The 13440-nt window shown below is 44.8% G+C and overlaps 1 protein-coding gene across 6 annotated transcripts in view; it reads left to right on the top strand.

Moving 5' to 3' along the window:
- The window catches only part of PRRC2A (proline rich coiled-coil 2A), a 122446-nt gene that overhangs the window by 68498 nt on the left and 40508 nt on the right, over positions 1–13440 (top strand). For 4 of the 6 annotated variants that reach the window (XR_005743489.1, XM_040323102.1, XM_040323105.1 and 1 more), the window contains 5 exons: positions 1270–1576; positions 2314–2385; positions 4392–4593; positions 6808–8784; positions 12922–13127. Coding sequence is in view for 5 of the 6 variants with exons in the window: in XM_040323102.1 (XP_040179036.1) it covers positions 1270–1576; positions 2314–2385; positions 4392–4593; positions 6808–8784; positions 12922–13127 (2764 nt within the window). In the remaining variant the exon portion in view is untranslated. The remainder of the gene's footprint in view (positions 1–1269; positions 1577–2313; positions 2386–4391; positions 4594–6807; positions 8785–12921; positions 13128–13440) is intronic. The other 2 variants (XM_040323104.1, XM_040323103.1) reach the window with 1 other exon arrangement.

Genomic DNA, 13440 nt, shown 5'->3' with positions numbered 1-13440 from the left:
TGATGAAGAGGTCCTGTGCGACTTCGAAACGTTGCTTTTTTTTGTGATGGTTTCTCTGCAATAAAAAAAATTTGGACGTTTTTTAATGATCCTCGGTGTGCTGGCGAATATATTTACATGATTGCTTTTCCAGTTCCCAGCTTGTGATCGCTTCAGCACCCTCTTCTCTTATTGGCCGTTCTCCAGGAAGGTGTGCAATTTGAATATTTATTGAGAATGTCAGCAGCCCTGTCTGGCTGTTGTACACTTTAGATGGGCGATCGAGGGCTTTAAAACTGCAGCACAGCCGCCTGAACTATTTCATGAACTGTTGTACCTAATATTGCTAGCACCAGGTGTTTGTGTTCTTTATCTTTTGTGTACTTGCAGACCTTCCCAGGTCCCAAATTAATATTGAGCAGAAAAAAGTTTGGCCCAACACAACAGTCCCAGTTTCTCACATGGCCCCTTGGGGGGAAAATGCATTTCCCAACCCCACCCGAAGGGGTTGAATTTGTTCCTTAGAGGGCCACAGTAACTCAGAAAGAATAAGCACCTTGACATACCAGTTGTATATTTTATAGAAATTTAGAAAATGGTGGATGAGAGGAAGGAACCTTCTAAAGTGTCTGGTACCACTCCTAAGAGAAAATCTGCACAAAAAAAATGAGCTTGTAAGACCGCTGCGCAAATACGGTGCAACAGAAAGTATTGCAATGACTGCCATTTTATTCTCTAGGGTGTTAGAATAAAAAATATATATATTGTTTGGGTGCTTCAATTGGAGGGAAGAAGATGGCAGTGAAAACACTGGGGAATACCATTAGCATTGGTGGTTTACTTGTCATGCCAACGGCCACCACAAGATGGCGCCAGTTCACAGAAGGAAGCATAGGACTGCAGAAGGCCGCAAAGCCACGGCCTCAATTACCGGCTGGCACGGATCGACGCGATCGCGCTGTGGGGGCGTACGGAGACACAGGATGGGGTATCCTATGTCTCTGTGCGCTCCCCCGCCACGGCATTTCCGGTCTTCTGCAGGCCTATGCTTCCTTCCCCAAGCGCCATGTCGCTAATTATAGTCGCAATTTTGTCGAACCTTGATGCAGTTCTTGTCAATAAATATTTGCTCCCAGTCTTGGTACTACAGTACAGGAAATTGCAAATGGCTGCTATCGAGGTAGATTGTGATACTTGTACTAGTTGCATTTAAAAAATAAAATGTTTACTAACAAGTAGCATTACATAAGTGTAGTCTGCTTTCTGATTGTTGTATTTTATGTGTATTAGGAGCAGCTGATGAAGCAATGGCACCAGAACAGAGTGCCCACACCTCCTTCCCCTGCTGGACCGCCTCCATCACAACCTCTGTCAGCAGCTGCAGCACAGCCTCCGCAGAAAGCGCTCTATGGAGGAGGGTCTATGGGAAGGACCACTCCTGTGGCCACCCCACAACCACAAGCACCTGCCCCCCTGCCACCGCCTCATGTCAGCTATGACCCTCGATGGGTGATGGTTCCTCCTTTTATTGATCCACGCATCATACAAGGGAGGCCCATGGATTATTACCCTCCCACAGCGGGGGTTCATCCTACAGGTGAGCAGCGGTAGCGCATAAACTGAGAATTGTGCAGGTCTACACTTCAGGGACCACTTCACACCAGTGTGCATGCAACGCCCTATATTTATGAACATTGGCGCTTAGGTTTTTAATTATGCTTGGTTTTAATGTGTGCTTTTCTGCATTTTAACACCTTCCCATCTGACCTATAGCAGATTGACGGCCGGGCGGGTCATTCTTCCTTCTAAATGGACATCCTATGACGTCCTCTAAGAAGAATGCCGATCATGCGGCACCATCTATCAGTCTGTGTCCACTGGACCCAGTCAATGATTGATCCATGTACCAGCTCCCTGCCGGTACCATGTGACCTCTGTGACCAATCACAGCAGGTCACATGACAGTTGTAAACAATGGGTGGCTTCCTTTCATGCCATCCATTGTGTGCAATTGAGATGTTAGCTGTGATCAGACACGGTACAGACAGGACCAATCACAGTTCATCTGTACAATCCATCATGTGATTTAGCTTTGACCAACCACAGCTAATCAAAACAAAACAAGCTGAATGGATCAGTTTTTTCAGTAAAATGCTTGCTTGTAGCAATGAAATTCACTTCTCTAGGCAATTGTAATGTAGAAGAAAAGAAAATCCTGACCACTTCCCCAGAGTAGTGCAATGCTACTATGGTAACATCATATTTCTCTGGTCAGTTTGTTAAAAAAAATGTCAAAATTAAATCCTTCTCTTTTTTTTTTTTTTTTTCTTTTAGTACTGTCACTAGTCAGTGTCCCTGATCATCGCTACAACAGTTATATGACGAGGCTGTGCTGCACTGGTGACAGTATGTAAAAAAAAGAATAATTGTGAAAAGCAAATTTAAAATGTAATTTTTCCAAAAAACTCGCTCTTTCTAAATTTCTTGGGCTATCTACTTTCCAAACAGGTCATTTGGGGGATATTTGTACTGTCCTGGCATTTTTGGGCCTTAAGAAATTAGATTTCAGTACATCACGATTGATCGCTTTTCAGTTATATACCATAGATTGTGGACTAAATAATATACACTGATTTGGGTTTTCACCAAAGAAATGTAGCAGAATAAATTTTGGCCTAAATTTATGAAGAAAGATTATTCACAACATTTTATAACCAAAACAAAGATAAACTTTTTTTTAAAAATTTCTTTTTTTTTCCCCCCCCATTTATTTAGCAAGAACAAAAAATCCCAGTGGTGATTAAATACTACCAAAAAAAGCTTTGAGTTGTGTAAACAAAATGGTAAAAATGTTATTTGGGTACAGTGTTGCATGACCGCGCAATTGTCATTTCAAAGTGCAACAGCGCTGAAAATTAGCCTGGGCAGGAAGGGGGGGAGTGCTCAGTATTGAAGCGGTTAACGGCCCTTAACACCAGCACACATACATAGATTTCACCTTGAAATGCATGGAAAAAAGTTTTTCTTTTTTTTTTCTTTTGTTCTTTTGTCAGGAGTATTTAGTATTCGGTATTAAAGGGGTGTTCCAGGCATTTTTTGTGTTTATTAAAAGTCAGCAGCTACAAAAAGTGTAGCTGCTGGCTTTTAATAAACACACACTCACCTGCTCCATGTTCCAGCGATGCGCCGACCGGAGCTCCGCTCCTCTCTCCCCCTCCCCGGCCGGCGTCTTCATCCTAAGTGTGGGCACCTGGCCGTGACAGCTTTCGGCTTCACGGCCGGGCACCCACTGCGCATGCGCGAGCGGCGCTGCGCTCTCTCATTGGACAGGCGATCGCATTGGACCTGTCATGTTTCCCAGGCGATCGCCTACTGCAGCCCCTGCCTGTAGGCAATTAAGCTATTCGCCTACGATGCCCCTCGGCGGAAGGAGGAAGTGGGACAGGAAGTCCCACTCCTCATGAAGCCCCCACTAACCCCCCAAAAAAATTACATGCCAAATGTGGCATGTAAGGGGGCGAGGAGTGGGTTAAGCGGAAGTTCCAATTTTGGGTGGAACTCCGCTTTAAGACCCCTTTTACACTTGGGCTTTTTTCAGATGCTTTTTTTTTTTTTTTTTTTTAACGCCAAAGCATCTGAAAAAAAGCCCCAGTGTGAAAGGGGTCTTAACAAAGAAGCCTCATCTGCAATCCCAATGTGAAAGCCAGAGTGCCTTCACACTGAGGCGCTGCGCTGGCAGGGCATCAAAGTATTGCATGCAGCTTCTTTGCAGTGCTTTAGGAGCGTTAAATACAGCGCTCCTAAAGTCCCCTTCCCATTGAGGCGCTTTTTTTTTTAACGCCAAAGCGCCTGAAAAATGCCACAGTGTGAAAGGGGTCTTAGCGGAGCTTTACCAGCATTGTTCGGGCGCTGGCATTGTGAAAGGGCTCTGAAAGCACCTCAGGCTTTCACATTGGGATTGCAGATGAGGCTTCTTTCAGGCGCTTTACAGGTGCTTTTTTTTTTTTTTTGCGCTAAAGCGCCTGTAAAACGCCCCATTGTGTCTTAGAATCACTAAAGCACTCTTTCCAGCAAAGTAGTCTGAGGCTTAAAGCAGAACTGTAAACTGTTTACCTGCCAGATTATTTGTACTTCTGGTCAGATAGTTACGCTATTAAAAAAAACCATAGGTAGCAAGAAGGTGACCTTCCTCAGCTAGAGGGTGACAACTGTTTTCTCTTCATCCTCACCCCTCTGATGTATTGTCTGATGTAAAATCCTGACAGGTTCCTACAATTTTCCACCCCATTTAAAAAAAGGAAAAGTTTTTGGCTTTTTAATTTGGGAATTCATTCTTGTATAATCTATAGCTGGGCCTGTTATATAAATGTACCTCCAAGATACTATTATGGCTTATTGAATTTTGTATTTAGGACTGATGTCCCGGGAGCGATCAGACAGCGGAGGGTCAGGATCAGATGGATATGAGCGGCACCCCTCACTAATGAGAGAGCGAGGCACTCCTCCAGCAGACGCCAAAGTAATGTGGGGCAGCGAGATGTACAATCCTGCTGAAGCACGACCAATAGCCTCTCCTCTACGACCAAGTGCTGAAGAGGAGGAGCGGGATATGAGGTAGGTGGTGGAGCTGTTGTCACCTAATTGGAGATTTATTTATTTATTTTTGTGATGAGGCGGCGGTCTTACTGCACTTGTTTTAATTTGTTGTCCAGCTAATTTCTCCCATGTTGTTTAAAGTGGAGGTTCCCCTAAAAATAAACTTTTAACATTGCATTTATGAGATTAATGACTATTAGAATCGGCTGGTTTTTATAAAAAAAATACGTCCGTACATACCGTTTCCTATATGTGTTCTCACCGCCGCTTCCGGGTATGATGATCGGGACTGGGCGTTCCTACTTGATTGACAGGCATCCGACCGACGCATACAGCGCGTCACGAGAAGCCGAACGTCAGCGCGGCTCTATAAGGCGCCTGCGCACCGACGTTTGGCTACTTTCGGAAAATCGTGACGCAATAGATGCGACCGTCGGAAGCCTGTCAATCAAGAAGGAACGCCCAGTGCCGAAGACCATACCCGGAAGCGGCGGAGAAGATGTATCTCTAAAACGGTAAGTACTGCTTCGTTTTTAAAAAAAATAGCCGATTCCCCTAGACAAAATGAGCCTCAATCTAATGTTAATTTTTTTTTGGAGGGGGAACTACCGCTTTAAGTTCTTTTTTTCACATGATCTATAGAATATTTGCTGGGCATTGCTCAAGTCTTTGCTATATGTGCCCTTCTAAACCTGTTAACAATGCCGTCTGAGAATTCTATTAACCCAAGCTTCTGTCTTCTATCTTTTCGACTAATCGTATACACTATTTACCAAAAGTATTGGGGCACATGAACTTTAATGGCATCGTAGGGTTCAATATTGAGTTGGCCCACCCTTTGCAGCTATAACAGCTTCTGGGGAAGGCTGTCCACAAGGTTTAGGAGTGTGTCTATGGGAATGTTTGACCATTCTTCCATTTTTGAGGTTCAGCAACTGATGTAGGATGAGAAGGCCTGGCTCGCAGTCTCTGCTCTAATTTATCCAAAAGGTGTTCTATCGGGTTGTGTTCAGGAATCTGTGCAGGCCAGTCAAGTTCCTCCACCCCAAACTCACTCATCCATGTCTTTATGGACCTTGCTTTGTGCACTGGTCCAAATCATTTGGTGGAGGGGGGATTTTGGTGTTGGGTTATTTTCTAGGGGTTGGGCTTGGCCCCTTAGTTCCAGCAAAGGGAACTTTTTAAGGTGTCAGCATACCAAGACATTTTTGACAATTTCATGCTCCCAACTTTGTGGGAACAGTTTGGGAACGGCCCCTTCCTGTTCCAACATGACTGTACATCAGTGTACAAACAAGGTCCATAAAGACATGGATGAGAGAGTTTGGGGGGATCAATGTACACTTGTTGAGATATTTTTTTTATTTTTAAACCAAAGAAATATAGCATAATAAATTTTGGCCTAAATTTTATGAAGAAATTTAATTTTGTTTTTTATTATTGGATATGTTTTATATCAGAAAGTAAAAAATATTGGGTGTTTTTCCAAACTTTTGATATTTTTTTCCCCCAAACAAATATAGCTTTCTTTTGGTGGTATTTGATCACCACTGGGTTTTTATTTAAATTTTATAAAATTTAATTTATAAGATTTAAATAAAAACCCAGTGGTGATCAAATACCACCAAAAGAAAGCTCTATTTGTTTGGGGGAAAAAAATATCAAAATTTCCTTTTGTCCCCAGAGATCCAAGGCTCTCATTGACATTGCTGGATCGAGAGGGAGCTCAGGTAAGTATTGGAGGGGTCTGGTGGAGTTGCTGTACACAGAAGGATTTTTACATTCCTAGAATGCATGAAGGTAAAAAAAACCTTGTGCCTTTACAACAGCTTGAGTATTGCCATCCTCCTGCCCTGGCCTCTCCTGTCCACTACTTTTTAAAGGAGAACTTTAGCAGGCTGTGCAAAAGGTCGCCACAGGTTGCATGCTTTACACGTCTGTTAAGCTGGTTACACGGTTGTTGTGTTTTTTATTTAATAAAAATGTTTGTGATTCAACGGCGGGTTGAACAAAAGAAAACCCTCCTTCTGAGACATTGTATACTTGGACACCCCTCCCAAGACAGTGTTTGGGAGCCAGTCTGCTAGAATACAGGTAGGTTGGGGTTTCCTATGATCCCCACTACCTAAATCTCAGATCATTGTGCATGGTTGAGCCACGTGTATAATATAAGGTTTGATGGTCTGCAAATTTTTGTCTGGTTGTAATTTTTATTTTATTTTTTTGTTCTAGAAGTGAAGCTCAACCCGTTCGTTCAGTTGCTCCCCAGCAGGCGCAACCTCCGTCATACTTGGGAACTTTCAATTCTTACCAAGAAAATACTGTTGCACCAGCCCAACAACCACACACAGGGCATCGCTACCCTGGAGAAGAGCAGCGCCCTTGGCATCAGCAGCATAACCACACTGGGGGTTCCCAAGTACCACCGCAACCTATTGCACAGAGGCGTTCAGAATCTGTTCCTTCTCAACCACCTCCAGTGTCTGTCCCCTCATCCCAGCAGCAGAGGACTGATGATGAACCGGCTGTGCTCCGGAGGGAAGCAGCTCCTCCACCTTCACAACCAGATAACCCATCCACACAAACGTCCACACGTCCAGAAGTTGGCAGTGGGCGTCTAAAGGAGGAGAGGAAGGAAATGGCCAAAGAAGAACCAAAGTTTGAAAAACAAACTACAAAGCCTGAGTACCATAGACCGCCTCCTCGTCGGGAGTCCAAGACTGAAACTCGTTGGGGACCTAGACCTGGAGAAGGAGGGAAGCGAAGACAAGAGGAGTTCATTGGCACAGGAGGGGCACTAAACCAGGTACCTGCTCAGCGGCGGGCAGGTCCTATTAAGAAGGGTGGAAGACGAGAGGAGGTTGTGGTCAAAGAGCATCAAGACTCTAAGGTCAGTCAACCACTCCCGGCAGTATTTGAGCCACAGAAACCTAGACAAGCAAACCACACCAGCAGGGAGGGGGAACAAATACAAATAACAGGCTCACCTTCAAGGCGCAGAAAAGAGACTATACCTGCTCCAGCTAGAAACTCTCCTACAATGGTTTCAGCCCCTAGAGGCCGTGGCAGAGGAGAATACTTTGCAAGAGGAAGAGGTTTTCGGGGGGCCTACAGTGGCCGAGGTCGGGGTGGCAGAAGCCGTGAATTTCGTGGTGGGTACAGAAGAGAATGCCCTTTCTACAGAGAAGATGGGGATGCAGACAATAAACCTGCACCCGGATCTGGAGGGCGGGAGCGGAATACCAGTGAAACACGCAGCGAGGGTTCTGAGTATGAAGAAGTTCCTAAAAGGAGGAGGCAGCGTGGCTCTGAAACCGGTAGTGAGACAGAGCCAATCCCTTCTGAGAAAGACCATGGGAAAGGTGGACCTTCCTTTCAGCGACAAGCAGAGATATTTCCTACTGGCAACCCAAGGTACCAAGAAAAAGGTAGAGATTCCGGTAGGGGGCGCATTTTCACTCCAAGGGGTGTGCCTTCAAGAAGAGGCAGAGGAGGTGCAAATACATTGTCTATGACCTGGAGTCCGAACCCAAGGCAGCAGCAGCACCATTATTCTGCTCCTCCGATTCCTCCTGCACAGCCACCACCTCCACCTCACAAAACGGAGAGGAAAAATGACAAAGTGATCGTGGCTGTGAGTCCGCCATCACCCAGTGAGGAACGGGTTCCACCTCCACCTAGGAGACGGAGACATGGAAGGGCTCAGCAGCAGGACAAACCACCTCGTTTCCGGAGACTAAAGCAAGAGAGGGAGAATGCTGCCCGGGCAGGAAATGGGGGAGGCCCACAGCCACCTCCGCAACAGTTATCAACACAAGAGCACCATCAACGCTCATCACAGATTGAAGAAGAACGCGTCATGCTCCGCCGTGGACATAAATCTCCTGATCCATGTAACGCCAACTCCGATCAGGCCAATGAAGAATGGGAGACTGCATCTGAAAGCAGTGACTTTACAGAGAAGAAAGATAGAGCAGATATTCCTGTCCAAAATGGAGTAGCCAGTCCATCTTCCACTGGAGGACGAGAGCAAAGGAAAGACCTTTCAAAAAGGAGCTTCTCCAGCCAGAGGCCAGTCATGGAGAGGCAGAATCGCAGACCTCTGCATCCTGGTGGACAGAGACCAAGTCGAGGCGGAGGAGGAGGTGGTGGTGGTGGTGGTGGTAGAAGTGGAGAGAAAAGAAGCTGGCCCTCTCCAAGAAACAGAGGGTAAGTCACTATTATCTGTATGCCTGTTTTTCCTAAATATACGAGGTGGTATCAAAAAGTTTTGAGACTAGCTCTGTTTACAGGAAAGCACTTTAGTTATCTATGTTTACACATTATCCCCTTTAAAATAGTCCCCTTGCACAGCAGTACAGCTCTCCCAGCGTTCTTGCCACTTCTGGAGTGTGTCCTGGATGTCTTCTTTTCAAAGCTTGTCAAGCACCTCCTGCGATTCCCGCTGGATCTCTGCAATGGTGTCAAAACGTCAATCTTTGAGCTGGATCTTTATCTTCAGGAAGAGGGCGAAGTCCACAGGAGCCAAATCTGGTAAGGGTGGGTGCGGAAGTGAGATCATGTTTCCAGCGAGAAACTCGCGTGTAAGAAAAGCTTTTGACGGGTGCATTGTTGTTGTGGAGCAACCAACTTTTCACGTGCCACAGATCTGGTCGCTTTCGCTGAATGTCCTCCCGCAGCCGCCTTACAACCTGGCACTAGAACTCGCTATTGAAGGTCTGGGCCTTGGGGATGAATTCTCGATGCACAATGCCGCGAATGTTGAAAAAGTCGATGAGCATGCTCTTGGTTGAGCTGCAGACCTGCCTTGCCTTTTTCGGTCGTGGAGATGATGAGCTTTTCCACTGTGAAGATTGTTGCTTCATCTCAGGGTCGTACCCATACACCCAAATTTCATCACCTGGAAATGATCCTTGACACGAAGAACAGGTCTTTCATGGCACGTTGATGGAGTTCTTTGCAGACTTTGATGCAGTGTTCATTCTGTTCTAGTTTCATGCAGAATTTCACGTTTACTGTTTGTTCTAACTTGCTATCCATGATGAAATAGCAGAAGTGTTAATAGCACCAGTTGCACAGATCCCGGTGTACGCAGGACAATGTCTTTTGTCACACTGACCTATGAAAGTCGGTGCTCCTTGTGACTGTGCGTGAAGCCCTGTGCTGCCATCTGTTGGCGTGTTGCACATAGGGCCGAAACAAGTAATCGATTATGAAATTAATCGATTACAATTTTCATAATCGATTAAACGGCCAGTAACATAATGGGGTTAAAGAAGCTAAAATTAGCTTTTTATAGTACAAAAAATCAAATCGCTACTGTAAATATTACTTTCAGAGCCGGTTCACACTGGGGCGGCACGACTTCGGGGGCGACTCGGCAAGGCGTCCTGAAGACGACTTCAGAGGCGACTTGCAAAATGACTTCTGTATAAAAAGTCAATGCAAGTCGCCCCCAAAGTCGTACAAGAACCCTTTTCTAAGTTCATTTTTTTACTGTGGCACAGTAAGAGCCGGTTCACACTGGGGCGACTAGTCAGACGACTCAGCCGCCTGACAAGTCGCGTCCCATTCTATTCAAAAGAACCGTTCTAATAGGAGCGACGCAAGTCGCTACTATTAGAACGGTTCTTTTGAATAGAATGGGACGCGACTTGTCAGGCGGCTGAGTCGTCTGACGAGTCGCCCCAGTGTGAACCGGCTCTTACTGTGCCACGGTAAAAAAATAAACCCCTTACAGTAGCGATTATTTGCTCTTTTTGTACTTATTTTTGTTTTTTAACCCCATTATGTTACTAAACATCTCAGGCCTGAGTTCACACCTCTGTTTTTTGGTGCTTTTTGCAGAAACACACTACAGTTCATTTACATGTTTTTCTATGGGACACGTTCACATCCATGATTTTTTTTCAGCTGCTTCGTATTTGGAAAGGGCAAGGACTTTTTAACGCAAAACGGTGCTATTTTTTATTTTTTTTGGTTCAATATACTTCAGTGGAGAATTGTAACAAGTGAAATATTTGCGCTGTGCGGTGTTATACAAAATAATGTGTGTAAAATACAACCACATATATATATATATATATATATATATATATATATGTACATAAATGGGTGGAAAACCACCATAGGGGAAACACTAATGTGCCAGTGAAAAAGTTTGTTGAGCAGTCCTTAATCAAGGACACAGCACTAGGGAGATCCAGATACACCACGGTCCAGCCGTGTAAAGGTACAGTTCATCAATGATTGATCCGATCAATAGCGATGTAAGTTTAGACAAATGATGAAAACACAACAATAAAGATAAAAATGGAAATAGTTCAGAAGAAGGGAGACCTTGAATCCGAAATTTGAGTGAAAGACAGAAGATGAGCCCGTAACCAAGATCTCGTATATGCACCTCTGGTGATCCCAGCAGCTCACCTCAGATCTGGCACGCTGGATTTAGTCCACCTGGTCCTGATGGGTATGGTCCAGGGTTGGGCATCACATGGGTCTCCATAAAGTGTATTACATGAAAAAAACAGGAAGGGCAAAAACCAAATGGTGTAATAACGTCACAGAGGGGGGTGATGCCTATGATCTTAGCCAGTGGAAATGCACTCACATGTGGATAAAAACCTAGGGCTCGTCTCCACGAGCGCCGAGCTCGTCGGTCCCTCTTTCCTCTCCCCTGCTAATTCTCCAAGGCTGCAGGCTAGAAGTCCCGTATCCCCAATGGCTCGCGGCTCAAATCTATGTGTATATGAGGGTCTCCACGGGTACGGACTCACAATGGCTCTATGCCTCCAACTCTTCCCCTCTGTCTATGGCTCAGGCTGGATGCTCGGATGGCACAGTCATGCATGAAGGGAAAGTGAATAGACAACCATAGTGTAGCCCGGTCAAACGTAAAATATTTATTAAAAACAGGTAAAAAACTCGATCCCCTGATGAAATCACGTGTTGTGACGATACGCGTCGGGATTGGAGGGCGAGACACACTCTAGCATCCGACGAACGGACGTACGAGTTCGCCACTCGTAAGATTGATGCGGGAATTTCGATTTTAAATGTGAGTTTTTTACCTGTTTTAAATAAATATTTTACGTTTGACCGGGCTACACTATGGTTGTCTATTCACTTTCCCTTCATGCATGACTGTGCCATCCGAGCATCCAGCCTGAGCCATAGACAGAGGGGAAGAGTTGGAGGCATAGAGCCATTGTGAGTCCGTACCCGTGGAGACCCTCATATACACATAGATTTGAGCCGCGAGCCATTGGGGATACGGGACTTCTAGCCTGCAGCCTTGGAGAATTAGCAGGGGAGAGGAAAGAGGGACCGACGAGCTCGGCGCTCGTGGAGACGAGCCCTAGGTTTTTATCCACATGTGAGTGCATTTCCACTGGCTAAGATCATAGGCATCACCCCCCTCTGTGACGTTATTACACCATTTGGTTTTTGCCCTTCCTGTTTTTTTCATGTAATACACTTTATGGAGACCCATATGTGATACCCAACCCTGGACCATACCCATCAGGACCAGGTGGACTAAATCCAGCGTGCCAGATCTGAGGTGAGCTGCTGGGATCACCAGAGGTGCATATACGAGATCTTGGTTACGGCTCATCTTCTGTCTTTCACTCAAATTTCGGATTCAAGGTCTCCTTCTTCTGAACTATTTCCATTTTTATTTTTATTTTTATCTTTATCTTTATTGTTGTGTTTTCATCATTTGTCTAAACTTACATCGCTATTGATCGGATCAATCATTGATGAACTGTACCTTTACACGGCTGGACCGTGGTGTATCTGGATCTCCCTAGTGCTGTGTCCTTGATTAAGGACTGCTCAACAAACTTTTTCACTGGCACATTAGTGTTTCCCCTATGGTGGTTTTCCACCCATTTATGTACATATATATATATGTGGTTGTATTTTACACACATTATTTTGTATAACACCGCACAGCGCAAATATTTCACTTGTTACATTTATCACTCTTGTCTATCGAGGTAGACCTTCTTTTTATTTGCAGCAGTATCCCAATTTTGCCCTTGCCCCCTCACTTTAGACAGCGCAGGAGTTCACTTCACTTATACTTCAGTGGAGAAGCTGCAGAAAAGCATGTAATGTGTTTTTGCAGCAATTTGTGTTTTGTAATCTGTCCAACAACAAATTGGCCCAAAATGTTTTAAAAATGCAAATTTTTTTTTTAAGGCTATTATCCGATTAATGGATTATGAAAATAATCATTAGTTGCAGCCCTAGTTACACAACTAGTCTCAAAAATTTTAATACCACCTCATATAGTTTATGTTCTCTGTGTTTATATACTAACTATCATTTTTATGATCCCAGTGGCAGGAGCCATGAAGATCGCCCTCCACAGTCTCTAACCCTTCCTCCTCCCAATACAAGTGTGGTCTATCGAGTTGACCGTGTGATTCACAGCGATCCTGCCGGCATACAACAAGCACTTAGTGAGCTTGGACAGAAACATGTAAAATCGGTGTCCACCAGTCAAAATGTAGAACTGCCCAGTGGTCGATGTCCAGCACGAGGAGGTAAGCACAGTATGTTTAAAGCCCTCTTGCAGCTCTCTAGTCAATATGTGGGTTTGAACTAATAAAAGCTGACTTTTACCTTAAAACTGATTCTGTTTTTGACTGGGCATCGGTCAGTTCACTATTACAGTAGTTGGCAGGTCAGTGTCTGCACAAGTAGCAGAAAACCCCAGTGGTGTGTGTGTGTGTGTCACTGCAACATTCCACAAGTTTGAGACCATGATTGTCATTCTTTTGCAAATTGGCTTCCCAATTTTCCTAAAGCATTTTTTAAAGGGAGCATGATGCACTATATTGGCAAATGTTTGTGGAT

This window comes from Rana temporaria, chromosome 9 (assembly GCF_905171775.1).
Source record: "Rana temporaria chromosome 9, aRanTem1.1, whole genome shotgun sequence".
Taxonomy (NCBI): Eukaryota; Metazoa; Chordata; class Amphibia; order Anura; family Ranidae; genus Rana; species Rana temporaria.
This window is presented reverse-complemented; position numbering and strand designations above follow the sequence as displayed.